Raw genomic sequence first — 22,850 nt, forward strand, 5'->3', positions numbered from 1 at the left:
ATGGTGATAGATGCATAAAACTCATCTTCACACCATTTCTCCTGCGGTGTTCTCTCAAGCCTAGAGGCCTTTCCAGAAATCTGGGTGTTTTCCTTATCTGTCCTTTTTCTGTTGTGTCCCACATCTGATCAGTTACCAACTATTATCATGTCTACTTCTAAATTTCACTCTAATCCATTCCTTTCTCTCTGTCCTCAGTGTTCTGATTCTTACACTCTGTTGGTATAACAGTCTCCTGTGTTACCCAATGTTTGTGAAATCTCTGTGTTGATAGAGCTGAGAAACACAGAGATGTGCTGCCTCACCATCCACCCTTGCCTCCCCAGTCCATTCTCACATTCTAGCCAGAGACAAATTTCTAAAGGCAAATCTTGACCATGCTAGTTTCTGCTCAAGATGATCTTGGCTTTGTCATCGCCCTTAGGTGAAGTTCAGTTCCTTGGCCCGAGCTTCAGCACCTCCTCGCTCAGTCTGCAGTACAGTTCTCTCCATTCCCCACCAGCACATGCCCCTCCTGTCTTGCTGAGCTTTGTTCTTCACCTATGCGGGGCTACTCTCAGCTCCTGCCATGGAACCCCCCCTTTCCTCCCTCTGCTTTACCCCATAGCCCTGTGCTTTGGATTGTTGTTTCTAGGAAGTATTTTCAAATCTGGATTTATAGCCCTTGCTGTGTGGACCTGCAGTGCCCAGTATTTGCCCAATTGTGACATTTATGAAGCAGCTTTTTAATCACTTGCTTACTTGTCTCTTTCCTCTAATAGACTGTGAGTTCTGTGGTGACAGAAACCAAGTGTAACCTGTTTACCATTTGATTCCCAGCACCTGGCATAATGCCTGAAATGTAGTAGGTATTTATTGATACTTAGATCCACAGATATGTGAAGTACTTATTCCTATGTCGAACACATAATACTCAATAAATGATGGTAGTTTTTATTGTTTACTGCCATATACAACAGCTGCAACTATTATTCTAGCCATTTTTTACTAACTCTCTAAGAAGCAATGACATCAAAAGCTGGTTTATAGTGATGTGAAGAGCAACTTCAAGGAGAGGAAGTGGAGACCAAGCAAAGATGAATTTGTTAAAATGGTTGACTGAAAAAATACCTTCATTGAAAAGGTGGTAGTCAGAGAATCAGTAAAGTCAAAGGAAGGTATTTGTCAATGATGAGGGAATACTGGACATGTACATGGGTTGAAGAAGCGAGTCCAACCTGAAGATACAGGTGTGGAGTTGGATCAGTTCTCCAAGCAGGAGGATTGATCTTGCACCTGAGGAAAGAAGGCATCTTACATAATAAGGGGAAAATCGAAGGGATGGGGTTGCTGGAATATGTGCAGGGGTCTGGGAGGAAAATGAAGGCAATGCTGAGGGTAATACAAGCATGTTTAATTCTGTTGTGTGAAAGGTATCTTTTAAGCAAACCAATTACCCTCTTTTTCTCTTTCAGCTGTTCGGGGGTCTTGTCTGGATTTTGGTTGCCTCCTCCAATGTTCCTCTACCTCTACTACAAGGATGGGTCATGTTTGTGTCCGTGACAGCGTTTTTCTTTTCGCTCCTCTTTCTGGGCATGTTCCTCTCTGGCATGGTGACTCAGATTGATGCTAACTGGAACTTCCTGGTAAGGACTTTTTATTTTAAGTCTATTGCAGGAAGATGGGAGAAACCTGTATCCTATTCTGTTCTGAAATGCCAGAGTCCCAGTTCTGTTGCCCCTAATGGGAGAGAAGCGGTCCAACCACAGAGACTGCTGTGGTGCTGTGGTGGTGTGTGGCTGCCTTGATGGACAACAGGGCCCCAGTTTGCGAAATCTCTGTGTTGATAGAGCTGAGAAATAATTGTTACTCCTACAACTTAGATAACTGTTACTCAAAAACTGTTTCATTTCATATGGCAAATGAATTGCATTACAATTATCAAACAATTGAACAAATGCCTTTGGGAACTAAACATTGTCACATCTTGAAATTTTCCATTAATTTCTGCCCCAGATATTTAAATATGTATTTTTTTTCAGAAAACAAATACTTACAAAAGGGCATGTTTCATATTGATAATAAACGTCTGTCCCAAATTAAAAAGAATTGGTGAGTTTTTAAAAATGAATTTGTGGCCGGGCGTAGTAGCTCATGCCTGTAATCCCAGCACTTTGGGAGGCCGAGGCAGATGAATCATGAGGTCAGGAGTTCAAGACCAGCCTGGCCAACATGGTGACACCCCGTCTCTACTAAAAATACAAAAATTACCCCGGGCATGATGGGGTGTGCCTGTAGTCCCAGCTGGTTGGGAGGCAGAGGCAGAAGAATTACTTGAACCCGGGAGGCAGTGAGCCTAGATTGTGCCACTGTACTCCAGCCTGGGTGACAGAGCAAGACTCCATCTCAAAAAAAAAAAAAAAAAAAAGAATTTGTGACCAAGTGCAGTGGCTCATGCCTATAGTCCCAGGACTTTGGGAAGCTGAGGCAGGAGGATCACTTGAGACCAGGAGCTTAAGGCCAGCCTGGGAAACATGGTGTAACCCTGTCTCTACAAAAACTACAAAAAATATCTGGACATGGTGTTGTACTCCTGTAGTCCCAGCTACTCAGGAAGTTGAGGCAGGAGGATCACTTGAGCCCAGGAAGTCGAGGCTGCAGTGAGCCATGATCACACCAGTGCACTCCAGCCAAGGAGACAGAGCAAGACCTTGTCTTTCAAAAAAAAAAAAATTTGCAATCAACACAATTTTTAAAATTATGACACCATTAAATTAGATCAACTTTTTGTTTAGTATATAGAGCTTGTCTTTCATGCTTGCAGCCATTTATTCTCTAAGACTGTTTTAGAATGACTCAGAGGATCACAGTGCTTCAGGGAAGTTCAAGAAGAACCCCCATTAGGTTATGATCATACTTTGGTGTTTAGAAGCTTACATCAGACCTTCAGTCAGGCTTTATATATATTCCTTTCAAGTATAACAGCATATTATTCCACAGCTTTAGTGCAGATGTTAAATATCTGTTCTTGTTTTATTTATAGGGCATAAGAGGAACTGTAATCCTAAATGTTATTAGTGGTGAAGTGTAGGGAATGTGGCTGGCCTTTAAGCCAGCCCTGGGGCAAATGGCATAGCTTAGTATAAAGCTAAGAAGGAAGTGGAGTACCGTGGTTACAGTCCTGCATGGGCTTTGAGCATAGATCTGGTTTGCTTAGTAGCTGTGTAGCCTTGGGCACAATTATTAACCTCTCTCAATTTTAATTTCTTCCTCTGTAAAATGAGAATAATATATTTGGTATTGAGTACAGTCATTCATGTCCTTATTAATTTATTTGTTTTCCCAAGTTTGCATTTCCCACCCATTTGTAGCATTATATCTGATGTTCAGAAAATTAAATGTTAAGCGTTTCTGTTGTTTTAATTGTGCTACTCTATGAAAGTGACAGCTGAAATTGGAAATCTTTGTTTCATAGGTCAGCTGCAAAGGTTACCTGTGGTCTTTTAGCTGGAGTAGTCTTTTAGCTCAGTAGCTGTTACTGAGGCCAAAGATGGTAATAGCAATGCACAGTGTTGATTGTATGGTAGGCATGCTTTCTAAGAGCCAAATCTTGTCTTCAAGGAATTTATGAAATGTTTTCCCTATTTCGAAAGGGCTTCTCTTTTTTTCTTCTTTTGTGTGTGGGTCTTTTTATTATTATTATTCAGTCATTTTTTATTGCATGGCTTGCTTTTGATAGGTTTGGTAACATATTTTGTACACTCTCCCAGGAAAGCTTTTTAGCCATGTATATAATGGAATTGTCACAAGTTGGTAACAATTTTTAATTGTTGCATTCTGGAACTGTCAGACATTAATGGCTCAAAAATAGTTGTTTTCTCCTGTGATAATAGTTTACCACTTTATACCATACTTGAAGGAAGCAAGAATGCATTTTGATAAAGAAGTTATTTTCTAGATGTATTTGTTGTAGGATATTGAGTTTACTATTTCTTCTGGGTTTTATTGACTAAGAAAATTACATTCATGATAGATAGCTTCAGCAGTTTTTCCTGAGCTTTCTAGCTTTTATATAAATAGTGAAATAAAAATATACTATCTAATAACAGATATAAAGTACTAAATACTTGCCTCATTCTATTCTGGGAAAATAAGGAGATTTTGGTTTTGAAACAGCTTTTCTGTATTTTTTTTCTGGAGAGGAAAAAAATACCATTTTTGTGGAACTTTTAACAGAAGATTCTAAATTTATATAGTCCCCTTTGTAGGAGAAGGGTACTAAGGAAAGATACATTTTAGAAAAATAGAGCTATTTAAAAATCCTATGCAATTAAACATGTTTCCCTTTATTCCCCCAAAGTATAACTGGCACACATTTTATCATTTGCCTATTATGGACATCACTTAATATATTGGTTTTTTAAAGATTTTTTTAATTTCAATAGCTTTTAGGGTACATGTGGTTTTTTATTACATGAATGAATTGCATAGTGGTGAAATCTGAGATGTTAGTGTAACAGCCCCCCGAGTAGTATACATTGTACCCAATATGTAGTTTTTTTATCCCTCCTTCTCCTCTCCCCACCCACTCCTGAGTCTCCAATGTCCATTATACCACTCTGTATGCCTTTGCATGCCCATGGCTTGGTTCCCACTTACAACTGAGAACATACAATATTTGGTTTTCAAATAATAAGTGAGTTACTTCACTTAGAATAACGGCCTCCAGCTCCATCCACTGCTTAGTATCTTACATTTCGTCAGCTATATTTTCTGGCCCCATATTCATTTGCTTATTTGACCTTAATGACAATTCTTTATGGGTGATAAGTATTCTTGTTCTCATTTTTACAAATGAGAAAACTGAGGTTCAAAGTGGTTGTCATCCATTTTTCTTGCTGCTGTTAATGTAAACGAGGATCCCCCTATACACAATGCAGCTTTTTTTTAAGATTAACTTTGTAGAGTTTTACTACATAAACTTGCAGATAGTATTTTCTCACTCCAACTTTTTTTATACTTTAAGTTTTAGGGTACATGTGCACAACGTGCAGGTTAGTTACATATGTATACATGTGCCAGGTTGGTGTGCTGCACCCATTAACTCATCATTTAACATCAGGTATATCTCCTAATGCTATCCCTCCCCACTCCCCCCACCCCACAACAGACCCCGGTGTGTAATGTTCCCCTTTACATATGTATACATGTGCCAGGTTGGTGTGCTGCACCCATTAACTCATCATTTAACATCAGGTATATCTCCTAATGCTATCCCTCCCCACTCCCCCCACCCCACAACAGACCCCGGTGTGTAATGTTCCCCTTCCTGTGTCCATGTGTTCTCATTGTTCAAGTCCCATCTATGAGTGAGAACATCAGTGTTTGTTTGGTTTTTTGTCCTTGCGATAGTTTGCTGAGAATGATGGTTTCCAGCTTCATCCATGTCCATGCAAAGGACATGAACTCATTTTTTATGGCTGCATAGTATTCCATGGTGTATATGTGCCACATTTGCTTAATCCAGTCTCATTGTTGGACATTTCGGTTGGTTCCAAGTCTTTGCTATTGTGAATAGTGCCGCAATAAACATACGTGTGCATGTCTTTATAGCAGCATGTTTTATAATCCTTTGGGTATATACCCAGTAATGGGATGGCTGGGTCAAATGGTATTCCTAGTTCTAGATCCCTGAGGAATCGCCACACTGACTTCCACAATGGTTGAACTAGTTTACAGTCCCACCAACAGTGTAAAAGTGTTCCTATTTCTCCACATCCTCTGCAGCACCTGTTGTTTCCTGACTTTTTAATGATTGCCATTCTAACTGGTGTGAGATGGTATCTCACTGTGGTTTTGATTTGCATTTCTCTGATGGTCAGTGATGGTGAGCATTTTTTCATGTGTCTTTTGGCTGCATAAATGTCTTCTTTTGAGAAGTGTCTGTTCATATCCTTCACCCACTTTTTCATGGGGTTGTTTTTTTCTTGTGAATTTGTTTGAGTTCATTGTAGATTCTGGATGTTAGCCCTTTGTCAGATGAGTAGATTGCAAAAATTTTCTCCCATTCTGTAAAAAATTTTCTCCCATTCTGTAGGTTGCCTGTTCACTCTGATGATAGTTTCTTTTGCTGTGCAGAAGCTTTTTAGTTTAATTAGATCCCATTTGTCAATTTTGGCTTGTGTTGCCATTGCTTTTGGTGTTTTAGACATGAAGTCCTTGCCCATGCCTATGTCCTGAATGGTATTGCCTAGGTTTTCTTCTAGGGTTTTTATGGTTTTAGGTCTAACATTTAAGTCTTCAATCCATCTTGAATTAATTTTTGTATAAGGTGTAAGGAAGGGATCCAGTTTCAGCTTTCTACATATGGCTAGCCAGTTTTCCCAGAACCATTTATTCAATAGGGAGGGAATCCTTTCCCCCCCCTTTTTTTTTTAACTAGTAGATGGAAGTTTGACCCTGAAATGAAGAGCAAACATGGGCTTAAGACAAGAATGTGAGATATAGTCACTTGCGGGCGGGGTGTGGGGTGGAAGCTATGCCTGAGGCTGAGGTTGCCCAGGGAAAAGGCAGACACATAGTGGGCAGTGCTCTGGGGTGTGTGAGCATTGATAAGATGGGTGAAACAGCAAGAGCACATGAAGGCAATTAAGAAAGAGGATGGGTTCATCTGCTAATAAGTGGAGGCCAGGGGCCTAGGGCAGAGATTTACAAATGGTGGTCCTGGCCAGAAGAGCAGCAGCATCTGGAAACATGTCAGAAATGGACATTATCAGGTTCCACCCTGACCTGCTAAGTCAGAAACTCTGGGAGTAGGACTCAGCTGTCTTGTGTTTAAACAAGCTCTCCAGGTGGTTCTGATGCAGGCTAACATTTGAGAACCATTCACTTAGCAGAAATGATCTGGGCTGTCAAATGCAATGAGTGAGGCTTGTGGAAGACCTTCTTAACACACATCCCACACCTGGCACAAATTGGAATAGTACACTCAGGATGGCCAAATACAAATATAGGTACAGTCCACCAGGGGTTGGGAATAGTTACTGAGTAGTTGGCCCTATACTAGGCCCTGGGAATACAATTGTGAAAAAAGACAGATCTAGCAGTTGCTGTCAAAGAGTTTGTTGTAGTAGACAATGTAAGTAAATTGTTACAAAATTAATGCATTAATTAATGTTATGTTAGTAGCCAAAAAGGAAAAGCCTAGCATGCCAAAACAACATATGTGTCATCTCAGCTTCACTGGGAAGTAGATTCTAAGATGGATTGAGAAGTACAAGAGTTTTGGTTTGGGCTTTTTGTGCATTTTGTTGTTGTCGTTATTGTTTAAGGGAAAGGGGAGATAACACTTGTAAAAGAAAATAAAAGAGGAAGTAAGATCAGGAAGAAAACCCAGAATGATACACTCTACAAAGTCTTGACCAAATCCATACAAAACTTCAGAACACAGCCTGTCCTTTGAGAGTTTTGTGTTGGGCACAAGTGGCCAAGCACTAGTACCTCCACTGTGCTGTCATTAGTGGGGTTGGGGGATATCCAGGAAGAATGTGGCCTTGGCTCATGCATTGTAGCAGATCGCAAATCCACTGAAGCTGGAGGCTGTCAGCTACCTGCACCCTTCACAGCTAAACATCAAGTTCCTTCTTGATGGAAAATGTGTGCAGTGCACAATTAGATGCTCCACTCTCCTCTCATACTGCAGATCCATTTCTCCATATACATCTGGGAGTCACTCCTCTGGGGTTCCCATGTGCCTTTCTTCCTGAAGAAAGACTTAAAGGAGAGAGGTTAGAGGGATACATGACATCTCCGTTCATTGGAGTTGGTCTCAAGGCCAACTGGTACTCATCTTCTTCTTCCACTGACCATTTTACATTCCTCTTCTCAGCTTTCCTGTCTGGTGGTCTCAGTGGTTTCCTGTTGGTGAATCCAAATCTCATTCCTGAGAGAGTCAGGGCCCCTGGCAACCACATCTGCTTCAGGCCAGCATTGCTACACTTGTTTGTTTTTAGTCACAGTTGGCAGAGAGACTTCCAAGAAGACCTCAAGTAGATCACCTGAGGTCTACATATAATTCCTTTCGCCCTCTTGTGGCACATACATGAGGGCAATACATGCTCCTTACTGCCATCCTGACTTCCAGCAGCTCTGCCTTCTCTTGAAGTTTAGTGGCAACTACCTTTGTCAAGATGGTAACTCCTCTTCCTGCCTTTTTGTCCCTGGACAAAAGAGTCCGAAGTGGCCAGAGAGTAGCCATAGCTTGTAGCTCAATGGGACCATTGCTGTCCCTTTGGGGACAAGGACCCCTGACCATGAAAAACCTAGAGCTGTGGGAACATAAATCATAAAGGATTTCATCAGGTTATTAGAAGCGATAACAAGTGGAGAAACTCTTGCTTTTACCCCTAAGTTTCCATTCTTCCAATGGGGACACAATAACATGTAGGAAGCTCTTCTTCAGTGTATCTACTGCATCCTAAAGGATGACCCCCATCCTCACAGACTAGTGCCTCCAAGCTGTGCCTTCAGCCAGCCATTCCTTTGTGCTATCAGGCCAGGCCAGCAGCTTCTAGGTGGTGCAGTACATGATGCAGCCCATGGGTAGGCACCCATTTCCACTCCTGCTTTGTTGAGAAGTGGTTTCCTTGATCAGAGACTGAGTGAATGCAGTCTGTAAATCCTTGGGTATAGCTGGTGGCTCAAGCTCAGAGAGTCATAAAAGCAAATTCATAAATCCTCGATGCCCTAGGTAATTGTATTTTAGTGAGAATAACCATTATGGGTGTGTGTTTTTGTGAGAGTGAAATATTTTGCCCTCCAGGAAGGTAGGAGCTCAGTTTTCATTCATTTACTACAGGTAAGTGGTTGGTCCCCTTGAGGATAATCCCTTATGAGGAGCTCAGAGTTGGTCTCTGTTGCTGGCAGTTCAACATTCAGAGGAAGCAGTGGGTAGATCAGCTTTGGCAATAAGGAGGCCATACTCTTGGGCCTTTCCATGGCCACTTTCTCTGACCATGGGTACTCTGTTTATGTGCCCATAATGCCAGGTATGGGATGGTTGATGACAAAGGATTGCTAACATCAACTCGAAGGGTCCTTTTGGCTACGTAGCATTCTAAAGTGATGCTTCTGGTAAGCATTACCAAGTGACAGAAAGATCTCCACATAGTATGCCTAATCCCATATCCCTTCCTTGTCCCTGAAGCTTTGAAATGTTTTAATCCCATGGCCCTGACAAGTACAGTAGTCTATTTGCTATTGATCATCAGTCTATGTATATTCTCACTGTGGGCCTCTTTTTTTTTTGAGACAGAGTCTTGCTCTATTGTCCAGGCTGGAGTGCAGTGGCAGGATCTCTGCTCATTGCAACCTCTGCCTCCTGGATTCAAGCGATTCTTCTGCCTCAGCCTTCCGAGTAACTGGGATTACAGGCATGCACCACCATGCCCAGCTAATTTTTGTATTTTTAGTAGAGATGGGCTTTTGCCATGTTGGCTAGGCTGGTCTCGAACTCCTGACCTCAAGTGATCCACCACATCGGCCTCCCAAAGTGCTGGGATTACAGACACGAGCCACCGCACCCAGCTATGGGCCACTTTTCTTTCTGAGCAAAGTGTATAACATGCATCATCACTCAGCTCTACCCATTGGGAAAATAGTCCCTAACCACTGTCTTTCAAAGCCAACTCTGAATATGGCTATAATGCACATACAATACAGCTGCTGTCCCTTTCAACCTTGCAACCACATAGGAGCCAACTCTTCCAAAAACAAAGCTCAGGGTTTTTTTCTCCTTCAGGTGGGCATAAGGAAACCACTCTTCCCTGTGGCCATAGGTACGAACTGAGGAAGGACAGCAGTTCCACTCTGGTGGGTAATATGAGAGCCTAGGCTACCTGCTCTTGCAGTTACCTCTTGTTAACTGGTCTTGCTCAGGTCAATATCATATGTGCCCTTCCCATCACAAGGAGACAGCTGCTGGCCCACCTGATTTTTTGAGTTAGTGGCTTCCATGGAACCCAACCCAAAATAAGCAGTTCTGGATGCCTGGCCACTGGTGTTAAGTGTTTCTTCTCTACCAGGTCTAGTACCAGGAGCTACTTTTCAAACACTTGTCACTCTCCAGTGCAGGTTACTAGAGGCTCTAAAACTCCAGGAACCTCCAGTGATTTTCACATTGGCATTGCCATAAATTCCACACTATGTACTTTCTCCTAACACCAAGAGTATATATGACCCTGGCTGGATAGGATGACCCAAGCATATGGAGTGAGAAGCGCGAGAAGTGTGTTGGGAAGTAACACCTATAAAAGATGAAAGGGGAAGAAATAGGATTGGACAGGAAAGCCTTGAAACCACAATTTAATTCAGATACTTCTGAAAAGGAGGGAGGAAGGGAGGGAGGAAGAAGCAAAATTGGCAGGATTGGGGGCGGGAAGGGGCAAGCAGTAATTGCTTGTGGGCAGAATCCTTTCTGGCAGACAATACCATGTGTAAAGAGTAGCATCCTTGAGCTATAAAATGCTTCCTAGGGACCAAAATGAGGTGAATGTGGGTGACATTGAAAAAGGTATGTAATGGTAGAGAAATTAAGGGATCAGATCACACGAAGAGTTGCAGGTCCTGTCACCAAATCTCTTTATTTAAAGATAAACTATTTCTGATGATTCACCTCAGTAAGTTAAATGAGTGCCTAATGATCTCAGACAAATTTTCTCTTAATTTTTCTTACTAAGATCTAGCATCATTTCATTAAGCCATTAAAAATGGTGACATTTGAATTTGGGGTTTGACCTTCATCAGCTAATATTTGTTGAATAACCACATGTATTTGAGCATCTCTCCTACAAACATGTGCCCAGTATGTAACACTTTTCTTAAATCTTTTGAAGGCATTTGTGAATCAGTTTACAAATGAGAGTTATTTAATAGAAAGCACACCTTTGTAGTTCTTACCCATGGTTAGTTAAATTTGTCCTAGCAGAGTATTTTAGATGTGAGAACAATTTCTTTTTTTTGTTTGTTTGTTTTGAGGCAGAGTCTTGCTCTGTTGTCCAGGCTGGAGTGCACTGATGCAGTCTTGGCTCACTGCAAGCTCCACCTCCCAGGTTCACACCATTCTCCTGCCTCAGCCTCCCAAGTAGCTGGGACCACAGGCGCCCGCCACCACACCCAGCTAATCTTTTTGTATTTTTAGTAGAGACAGGGTTTCACTGTGTTAGCCAGGATGGTCGGTCTCTCCTGACCTCATGATCCGCCCGCCTTGACCTCCCAAAGTGCTGGGATTACAGGCGTGAGCCACTGTGCCCAGCCAGATATGAGAACAATTTCTATAAACAGTATGATTTGCTGTATGGGCATTTACAAAAGCAATGCAATGCTCTCCTTTGTAATATTGCTATAACGGTAATAGAAATCAATAATAGGTTTGATAGGAAAGAAAGTAGACTTCAAAGGGAACCCTTGCACACTGTTGGTAGGAATGTAAATTAGTGCAGTCATTATAGAGAACAGTGTGGAAGTTCCTCAAAAAGTTAAAAATAGAACTACCATATGATCTAGCAATCCCACGCCTGGGTATATATCCAAAGGAAATGAAATCAGTGAGATATCTGCATTCTCATTTTCAATACACCATTATTCAAAATGCCAAGATATGGAATCAACCTAAGGGCCAGTAGATGAATGGATAAAGAAAATGCAGTATATATTCACAATACTAATTGCCTTTAAAAAGGCAGAAATCCTGTCATTTGCAATATAGATGAACATTGTGTTATGTGAAATAAGCCAGGCACGGAAAGACCAATACCGCATGATCTCACTTATATGTGAAATCTTAAACAGTTGAATTCACAGAAGTAGAGAATAGAATGGTGATTACCAGGGTATGGGGTGATGGGGGACTGGGGAAATGTTGGTCAAAGGATACAGAATTTCAGTTAGGAGAAATGAGTTCAAGAGATCTATTGTACAGCATGGCAACTATAATTAATAACAGTGTATTATATTCTTGAAAAATGCTAAAAAATATTTTAGATGTTCTCACTACAAAAAGTAATTATGGGAGGTTTTATATATTTTTATATATTTATGTATATATAAATTAGCTCCACTTAGCCATCCCACAATGTATAAATATTCCACAATGTATAAATATTTAAAAACATGTACACGATAAATATGTATGATTTTTGTCAATTAAAATAATTTTTGAAAACTAAAGAAACTGGACTTTGGGACCAGACACACTACATGTTTTTCTTCCTCCAAAAGTTAATATTTGTCTGGCTTCAAACAGTCAACAGTCATTTAACTGAAAAGAAAGAAGAAATTCTTTGTAAAATGGAGATAATAAATGATGGTTATAAGGATGAGTAATAATGCACATAAGGTACCTGATATGTGGGAGCTATTAAACAGTGATGTGTTGATGGTATATTAATTCAGGTAAGACAATATGAACTGTAATAGTGTTTTAATTCAGGTAAGACAATATGAACTGTAATAGTGTTATGCTTCACATGAATGTCAGCAACATACAAAGAAGCCTAATAAACGAGTTCTTATACTTTTGGTGGAAGTATATGTTAGTAGTTTTTAATGAAATATATGAATATATGTTATTGAATTCTATTATTAGTCTTCTGTATCTTTCAGTGGAAAATCTCTAATGATAAAAATAACTGCTCAAAAATAAAATTACATAATGTGTATGAATACATATCATAACCATAATAAAAAGATGTTATTTAAATGCTATTTTACTTGAATTTTAAAGACAGCATATGTTATGGCTTTTTTATATTATCCTAATTAACACTGATCTCTATGGCATCTTAATCCAAATTAAAATTACATATTATTAGGAGCAGGTTGTTCAGTTTCCATGTAGCTGAGCAGTTTTGAGTGAGTTTCTTAATCCTGAGTTCTAGTTTGATTGCACTGTGGTCTGAGAGACAGTTTGTTATAATTTCTGATCTTTTACATTTGCTGAGGAGAGCTTTACTTCCAACTATGTGGTCAATTTTGGAATAGGTGTGGTGCTGAAAAAATGTATATTCTGTTGATTTCGGGTGGTTGGGTACAAAACAAAATGAAGGCAGAAATAAAGATGTTCTTTGAAACCAACGAGAACAAAGACACAGCATACCAGAATCTCTGGGACACATTCAAAGCAGTGTGTAGAGAGAAATTTATAGCACTAAATGCCCACAAGAGAAAGCAGGAAAGATCCAAAATTGACACCCTAACATCACAATTAAAAGAACTAGAAAAGCAAGAGCAAACAAACACATTCAAAAGCTAGCAGAAGGCAAGAAATAACTAAAATCAGAGCAGAACTGAAGGAAATAGAGACACAAAAAACCCTCCAAAAAATTAATGAATCCAGGAGCTGGTTTTTTGAAAGGATCAACAAAATTGATAGACCGCTAGCAAGACTAATAAAGAAGAAAAGAGAGAAGAATCAAATAAATAGACGCAATAAAAAATGACAAAGGGGATATCAGCACGAATCCACAGAAATACAAACTGCCATCAGAGAATACTACAAACACCTCTATGCAAATAAACTAGAAAATCTAGAAGAAATGGATAAATTTCTCAACACATACACTCTCCCAAGACTAAACACACTCTCCCAAGACTAAACCAGGAAGAAGTTGAATCTCTGAATAGACATATAACAGGCTCTGAAATTGTGGCAATAATCAATAGCTTACCAACCAAAAAGAGTCCAGGACCAGACGGATTCACAGTCAAATTCTACCAGAGGTACAAGGAGGAACTGGTACCATTCCTTCTGAAACTATTCCTATCAATAGAAAAAGAGGGAATCCTCCCTAACTCATTTTATGAGGCTAGCATCATCCTGATACCAAAGCCGGGCAGAGACACAACCAAAAAAGAGAATTTTAGACCAATATCCTTGATGAACATTGATGCAAAAATCCTCAATAAAATACTGGCAAACGGAGGGGAGGAGCCAAGATGGCCGAATAGGAACAGCTCTGGTCTACAGCTCCCAGCGTGAGTGACGCAGAAGACTGGTGATTTCTGCATTTCCATCTGAGGTACCGGGTTCATCTCACTAGGGAGTGCCAGACAGTGGGCGCAGGCCAGTGGGTGCGCGCACTGTGCGCGAGCCAAAGCAGGGCGAGGCATTGCCTCACTTGGGAAGCGCAAGGGGTCAGGGAGTTCCCTTTCCCAGTCAAAGAAAGGGGTGATGGACGCACCAGGAAAATCGGGTCACTCCCACCCGAATATTGCGCTTTTCAGACCGGCTTAAAAAACGGCACACCACGAGATTGTATCCCACACCTGGCTCGGAGGGTCCTATGCCCACGGAATCTCGCTGATTGCTAGCACAGCAGTCTGAGATCAAACTGCAAGGCAGTAACAAGGCTGGGGGAGGGGCGCCCGCCATTGCCCAGGCTTGCTTAGGTAAACAAAGCAGCCCGGAAGCTCGAACTCGGTGGAGCCCACCACAGCTCAAGAAGGCCTGCCTGCCTCTGTAGGCTCCACCTCTGGGGGCAGGGCACAGACAAACAAAAAGACAGCAGTAACCTCTGCAGACTTAAATGTCCCTGTCTGACAGCTTTGAAGAGAGCAGTGGTTCTCCCAGCACGCAGCTGGACATCTGAGAACCGGCAGACTGCCTCAAGTGGGTCCCTGACCCCCGAACAGCCTAACTGGGAGGCACCCCCCAGCAGGGGCACACTGACACTTCACACGGCAGGGTATTCCAACAGACCTGCAGCTGAGGGTCCTGTCTGTTAGAAGGAAAACTAACAAACAGAAAGGACATCCACACCGAAAACCCATCTGTACATCACCATCATCAGAGACCAAAAGTAGATAAAACCACAAAGATGGGGAAAAAACAGAACAGAAAAACTGGAAACTCTAAAACGCAGAGCACCTCTCCTCCTCCAAAGGAACGCAGTTCCTCACCAGCAACGGAACAAAGCTGGATGGAGAATGACTTTGACGAGCTGAGAGAAGAAGGCTTCAGATGATCAAATTACTCTGAGCTACAGGAGGACATTCAAACCAAAAGCAAAGAAGTTGAAAACTTTGAAAAAAATTTAGAAGAATGTATAACTAGAATAACCAATACAGAGAAATGCTTAAAGGAGCTGATGGAGCTGAAAACCAAGGCTCGAGAACTATGTGAAGAATGCAGAAGCCTCAGGAGCCGATGCAATCAACTGGAAGAAACAGTATCAGCAATAGAAGATGAAATGAAGCGAGAAGGGAAGTTTAGAGAAAAAAGAATAAAAAGAAATGAGCAAAGCCTCCAAGAAATATGGGACTATGTGAAAAGACCAAATCTACGTCTGATTGGTGTACCTGAAAGTGATGGGGAGAATGGAACCAAGTTGGAAAACACTGCAGGATATTATCCAGGAGAACTTCCCCAATCTAGCAAGGCAGGCCAACATTCAGATTCAGGAAATACAGAGAACGCCACAAAGATACTCCTCGAGAAGAGCAACTCCAAGACACATAATTGTCAGATTCACCAAAGTTGAAATGAAGGAAAAAATGTTAAGGGCAGCCAGAGAGAAAGGTCAGGTTACCCTCAAAGGGAAGCCCATCAGACTAACAGCAGGTCTCTCGGCAAAAACTCTACAAGCCAGAAGAGAGTGGGGGCCAATATTCAACATTCTTAAAGAAAAGAATTTTCAACACAGAATTTCATATCCAGCCAAACTAAGCTTCATAAGAGAAGGAGAAATAAAATACTTTACAGACAAGCAAATGCTGAGAGATTTTGTCACCACCAGGCCTGCCCTAAAAGAGCTCCTGAAGGAAGCAATAAACATGGAAAGGAACAACTGGTACCAGCCGCTGCAAAATCATGCCAAAATGTAAAGACCGTTGAGACTAGGAAGAAACTGCATCAACTAACGAGCAAAATCACCAGCTAACATCATAATGACAGGATCAAATTCACACATAACAATATTAACTTTAAATGTAAATGGACTAAATTCTCCAATTAAAAGACACAGACTGGCAAATTGGATAAAGAGTCAAGACCCATCAGTGTGCTGTATTCAGGAAACCCATCTCACATGCAGAGACACACATAGGCTCAAAATAAAAGGATGGAGGAAGATCTGCCAAGCAAATGGAAAACAAAAAAAGGCAGGGGTTACAATCCTAGTCTCTGATAAAACAGACTTTAAACCAACAAAGATCAAAAGAGACAAAGAAGGCCATTACATAATGGTAAAGGGATCAATTCAACAAGAAGAGCTAACTATCCTAAATATATATGCATCCAATACAGGAGCACCCAGATTCATAAAGCAAGTCCTGAGTGACCTACAAAGAGACTTAGACTCCCACACATTAATAATGGGAGACTTTAACACCCCACTGTCAACATTAGACAGATCAACGAGATAGAAAGTCAAAAAGGATACCCAGGAATTGAACTCAGCTCTGCACCAAGTGGACCTAATAGACATCTACAGAACTCTCCACCCCAAATCAACAGAATATACATTTTTTTCAGCAGCACACCACACCTATTCCAAAATTGACCACATAGTTGGAAGTAAAGCTCTCCTCAGCAAATGTAAAAGAACAGAAATTATAACAAACTATCTCTAAGACCACAGTGCAATCAAACTAGAACTCAGGATTAAGAATCTCACTCAAAACCACTCAACTACATGGAAACTGAACAACCTGCTCCTGAATGACTACTGGCTACATAATGAAATGAAGGCAGAAATAAAGATGTTCTTTGAAACCAATGAGAACAAAGACACAACATACCAGAATCTCTGGGACACATTCAAAGCAGTGTGTAGAGGGAAATTTATAACACTAAATGCCCACAAGAGAAAGCAGGAAAGATCCAAAATTGACACCCTAACATCACAATTAAAAGAACTAGAAAAGCAAGAGCAAACACATTCAAAAGCTAGCAGAAGGCAAGAAATAACTAAAATCAGAGCAGAACTGAAGGAAATAGAGACACAAAAAACCCTCCAAAAAATCAATGAATCCAGGAGCTGGTTTTTTGAAAGGATCAACAAAATTGATAGACCACTAGCAAGACTAATAAAGAAAAAAAGAGAGAAGAATCAAATAGACACAATAAAAAATGACAAAGGGGATATCAGCACGAATCCACAGAAATACAAACTGCCATCAGAGAATACTACAAACACCTCTACGCAAATAAACTAGAAAATCTAGAAGAAATGGATAAATTCCTCAACACATACACTCTCCCAAGACTAAACCAGGAAGAAGTTGAATCTCTGAATAGACCAATAACAGGAGCTGAAATTGTGGCAATAATCAATAGTTTACCAACCAAAAAGAGTCCAGGACCAGATGGATTCACAGCTGAATTCTACCAGAGGTACAAGGAGGAACTGGTACCATTCCTTCTGAAACTATTCCAATCAATAGAAAAAGAGGAAATCCTCCCTAACTCATTTTATGAGGCCAGCATCATTCTGATACCAAAGCCAGGCAGAGACACAACCAAAAAAGAGAATTTTAGACCAATATCGTTGATGAACATTGATGCAAAAATCCTCAATAAAATACTGGCAAAACGAATCCAGCAGCACATCAAAAAGCTTATCCACCATGATCAAGTGGGCTTCATCCCTGAGATGCAAGGCTGGTTCAATATACACAAATCAGTAAATGTAATCCAGCATATAAACAGAGCCAAAGACAAAAACCACATGCTTATCTCAATAGATGCAGAAAAAGCCTTTGACAAAATTCAACAACCCTTCATGCTAAAAACTCTCAATAAATTAGGTATTGATGGGACGTATTTCAAAATAATAAGAGCTATCTGTGACAAATCCACAGCCAATATCATACTGAATGGGCAAAAACTGGAAGCATTCCGTTTGAAAACTGGCACAAGACAGGGATGCCCTCTCTCAACACTCCTATTCAACATAGTGTTGGAAGTTCTGGCCAGGTCAATTAGGCAGGAGAAGGAAATAAAGGGTATTCAATTAGGAAAAGAGGAAGTCAAATTGTCCCTGTTTGCAGATGACATGATTGTATATCTAGAAAACCCCATTGTCTCAGCCCAAAATGTCCTTAAGCTGATAAGCAACTTCAGCAAACTCTCAGGATACAAAATCAATGTACAAAAATCACAAGCATTCTTATACACCAACAACAGACAAACAGAGAGCCAAATCATGAGTGAACTCCCATTCAAAATTCCTTCAAAGAGAATAAAATACCTAGGAATCCAACTTACAAGGGATGTGAAGGACCTCTTCAAGGAGAACTACAAACCACTGCTCAAGGAAATAAAAGAGGATACAAACAAATGGAAGAACATTCCATGCTCATGAGTAGGAAGAATCAATATCATGAAAATGGCCATACTGCCCAAGGTAATTTACAGATTCAATGCCATCCCCATCAAGCTACCAATGACTTTCTTCACAGAATTGGAAAAAACTACTTTAAAGTTCATATGGAACCAAAAAAGAGCCCACATTGCCAAGTCAATCCTAAGCCAAAAGAACAAAGCTGGAGGCATCACACCACCTGACTTCAAACTATACTACAAGGCTACAGTAACCAAAACAGCATGGTACTGGTACCAAAACAGAGATATAGATCAATGGAACAGAACAGAGCCCTCAGAAATAATGCCGCATACCTACAACTATCTGATCTTTGACAAACCTGAGAAAAACAAGCAATGGGGAAAGGATTCCCTATTTAATAAATGGTGCTGGGAAAACTGGCTAACCATATGTAGAAAGCTGAAACTGGATCCCTTCCTTACACCTTATACGAAAATCAATTCAAGATGGATTAAAGACTTAAATGTTAGACCTAAAACCATAAAAACCCTAGAAGAAAACCTTGGCATTACCATTCAGGACATAGGCATGGGCAAGGACTTCATGTCTAAAACACCAAAAGCAATGGCAACACAAGCCAAAATTGACAAATGGGATCTAATTAAACTAAAGACCTTCTGCACAGCAAAAGAAACTACCATCAGAGTGAACAGGCAACCTACAAAATGGGAGAAAATTTTTGCAACCTACTCATCTGACAAAGGGCTAATATCCAGAATCTACAATGAACTCAAACAAATTTACAAGAAAAAAACAACCCCATCAAAAAGTGGGCAAAGGACATGAACAGACACTTCTCAAAAGAAGACATTTATGCAGCCAAAAAACACATGAAAAAATGCTCATCATCACTGGCCATCAGAGAAATGCAAATCCAAACCACAATGAGATACCATCTCACACCAGTTAGAATGGCAATCATTAAAAAGTCAGGAAACAACAGGTGGAGAGGATGTGGAGAAATAGGAACACTTTTATACTGTTGGTGGGACTGTAAACTAGTTCAACCATTGTGGAAGTCAGTGTGGCGATTCCTCAGGGATCTAGAACTAGAAATACCATTTGACCCAGCCATCCCATTACTGGGTATATACCCAAAGGACTATAAATCATGCTGCTATAAAGACACATGCAGACATATGTTTACTGCGGCATTATTCACAATAGCAAAGACTTGGAACCAACCCAAATGTCCAACAATGATAGACTGGATTAAGAAAATATAGCACGTATACACCATGGAATACTATGCAGCCATAAAAAATGATGAGTTCATGTCCTTTGTAGGGACATGGATGAAATTGGAAATCATCATTCTCAGTAAACTATCACAAGAACAAAAAACCAAACACTGCATATTCTTACTCATAGGTGGGAATTGAACAATGAGAACACATGGACACAGGAAGGGGAATATCACACTCTAGGGACTGTGGTGGGGTGGGGGGAGGGGGGAGGGATAGCACTGGGAGATATACATAATGCTAGATTATGAGTTAGTGGGTGCAGCGCACCAGCATGGCACATGTATACATATGTAACTAACCTGCACGTTGTGCACATGTACCCTAAAACTTAAATTAAAAAAAAAAAAACCCCATCTGGGGCCGGGCACCGTGGCTCATGCCTGTAATCCCAGCACTTTGGGAGGCTGAGGCAGGCAGATCATGAGGTGAGGAGTTCGAGACCAGCCTGGCCAACATGGTGAAACCCCGGCTCTACTAAAAATACAAAAATTAGCCGGGCAAGGTGGTGCATGCCTGTAATCCCAGCTGCTCAAGGGGCTGAGGCAGGAGAATCGCTTGAACAGGAGGCGGAGGTTGCAGTGAGCCGAGATTGTGCCACTGTACTACAGCCTGGGTGACAGAGCAAGACTCCATCTCAAAAAAATAAATAAATAAAAAATAAAAAAATAAAAATAAAAATAAAGAAAGAAAGGGGTGGGGGAAGCTGTGGTTTTCGGTTTAAGTGAACTCCTTATAAACATGTAGTAACCAAAAAAAAAAAATACTGGCAAACCGAATCCAGCAGCACATCAAAAAGCTTATCCACCATGATCAAGTGGGCTTCATCCCTGGGATGCAAGGCTGGTTCAGTATATGCAAATCAATAAATATAATCCAGCATATAAACAGAACCGAAGACAAAAACCACATGATTATCTCAATAGATGCAGAAAAGGCCTTTGACAAAATTCAACAATGCTTCATGCTAAAAACTCAAAAAATTAGGTATTGACGGGACGTATCTCAAAATAAGAGCTACCTATGACAAACCCACAGCCAATATCATACTGAATGGGCAAAAACTGGAAGCATTCCCTTTGAAAACTGGCACAAGGCAGGGATGCCCTCTCTCACCACTCCTATTCAACGTAGTGTTGGAAGTTCTGGCCAGGGCCATCAGGCAGAAGGAAATAAAGGGTATTCAATTAGGAAAAGAGGAAGTCATATTGTCCCTGTTTGCAGATGACATGATTGTATATCTAGAAAACCACATTGTCTCAGCCCAGAATCTCCTTAAGCTGATAAGCAACTTCAGCAAAGTCTCAGGATACAAAATCAATGTACAAAAATCACAAGCATTCTTATATACCAATAACAGACAAACAGGGAGCCAAATCATGAGTGACCTCCCATTCACAATTGCTTCAAAGAGAATAAAATACCTAGGAATCCAACTTACAAGGGACATGAAGGACCTCTTCAGGAACTACAAACCACTGCTCAAGGAAATAAAAGAGGAAACAAAGAAATGGAAGAACATTCTATGCTCATGGGTAGGAAGAACCAATATCATGAAAATGGCCATACTGCCTGAGGTAATTTATAGATTCAATGCCATCCCCATCAAGCTACCAATGACTTTCTTCACAGAATTGGAAAAAACTACTTTAAAGGTCATAGGAACCGAAAAAGAGCCCACATCGCCAAGTCAATCCTAAGCCAAAAGAACAAAGCTGGAGGCATCACACTACCTGACTTCAAACTATACTACAAGGCTACAGTAACCAAAACAGCATGGTACTGGTACCAAAACAGAGATATAGATCAATGGAACAGAACATAGCCCTCAGAAATAACACCACATAACTACAACTATCTGATCTTTGACAAACCTGAGAAAAACAAGCAATGGGGAAAGGATTCCCTATTTAATGGTGCTGGGAAAACTGGCTAGCCATATGTAGAAAGCTGAAACTGGATCCCTTCCTTACACCTTATACAAAAATTAATTCAAGATGGATTAAAGACTTAAACATTAGACCTAAAACCATAAAAACCCTAGAAGAAAACCCAGGCATTACCATTCAGGACATAGGCATGGGCAAGGTCTTCATGTCTAAAACACCAAAAGCAATGGCAACACAAGCCAAAATTGACAAATGGGATCTAATTAAACTAAAGACCTTCTGCACAGCAAAAGAAACTACCATCAGAGTGAACAGGCAACCTACAAAATGGGAGAAAATTTTCACAACCTACTATCTGACAAAGGGCTAATATCCAGAATCTACAATGAACTCAAACAAATTTACAAGAAAAAAAAACAACCCCATCAAAAAGTGGGTGAAGGATATGAACAGACACTTCTCAAAAGAAGACATTTATGCAGCCAAAAAACACATGAAAAAATGCTCATCATCACTGGCCATCAGAGAAATGCAAATCAAAACCACAATGAGATACCATCTCACACCAGTTAGAATGGCAATCATTAAAAAGTCAGGAAACAACAGGTGCTGGAGAGGATGTGGAGAAATAGGAACACTTTTACACTGTTGGTGGGACTGTAAACTAGTTCAACCATTGTGGAAGTCAGTGTGGCGATTCCTCAGGGATCTAGAACTAGAAATACCATTTGACCCAGCCATCCCATTACTGGGTATATACCCAAAGGACTACAGATCATGCTGCTATAAAGACACATGCACATGTATGTTTATTGCGGCATTATTCACAATAGCAAAGACTTGGAACCAACCCAAATGTCCAACAATGATAGACTGGATTAAGAAAATGTGGCACATATACACCATGGAATACTATGCAGCCATAAAAAATGATGAGTTCATGTCCTTTGTAGGGACATGGATGAAATTGGAAATCATCATTCTCAGTAAACTATCGCAAGAACAAAAAACCAAGCACCACATATTCTTACTCATAGGTGGGAATTGAACAATGAGAACACATGGACACAGGAAGGGGAACATCACACTCTGGGGACTGTTGTGGGGATGGGGGAGGGATAGCATTAGGAGATATACCTAATGCTAAATGACGAGTTAATGAGTGCAGCACACTAGTATGGCACATGTATACATACGTAACTAACCTGCACATTGTGCACATGTACCCTAAAACTTAAAGTATAATAATAAAAAAATAAAATAAAATTACATATTATAAAATTCAGTATATGGAAAGGTTTACCAATGTGCCATTTAAGATGGGTCAGTTGATTTTCACTTGGGTTCTGATAGTCTAA

The 22,850-nt window shown here is 40.5% G+C and overlaps 1 protein-coding gene and 1 long non-coding RNA gene across 5 annotated transcripts in view; one reads left to right on the top strand and one right to left on the bottom strand.

Moving 5' to 3' along the window:
- Nucleotides 1–22,850, top strand: part of MAL2 (mal, T cell differentiation protein 2) — a 40,523-nt gene that overhangs the window by 12,017 nt on the left and 5,656 nt on the right. For all 3 annotated transcript variants that reach the window (XM_063606881.1, XM_008976955.5, XM_034966527.3), the window contains exon 2: nucleotides 1,455–1,625. In XM_063606881.1, the coding sequence (XP_063462951.1) occupies nucleotides 1,455–1,625 (171 nt within the window). The remainder of the gene's footprint in view (nucleotides 1–1,454; nucleotides 1,626–22,850) is intronic.
- The window catches only part of LOC130541772 (uncharacterized), a 36,161-nt gene that overhangs the window by 5,489 nt on the left and 7,822 nt on the right, over nucleotides 1–22,850 (bottom strand). The window contains exons 4-5 of one of the 2 annotated variants that reach the window (XR_008955889.2): nucleotides 3,148–3,251; nucleotides 1,111–1,275 (exon numbers count right to left, since the gene is read on the bottom strand). This is a non-coding gene — a long non-coding RNA (uncharacterized LOC130541772). The remainder of the gene's footprint in view (nucleotides 1–1,110; nucleotides 1,276–3,147; nucleotides 3,252–22,850) is intronic. The other variant, XR_008955890.2, reaches the window with a different exon arrangement.

The sequence above is a fragment of the Pan paniscus genome, chromosome 7 (assembly GCF_029289425.2).
Source record: "Pan paniscus chromosome 7, NHGRI_mPanPan1-v2.0_pri, whole genome shotgun sequence".
NCBI classification, from domain to species: domain Eukaryota; kingdom Metazoa; phylum Chordata; class Mammalia; order Primates; family Hominidae; genus Pan; species Pan paniscus.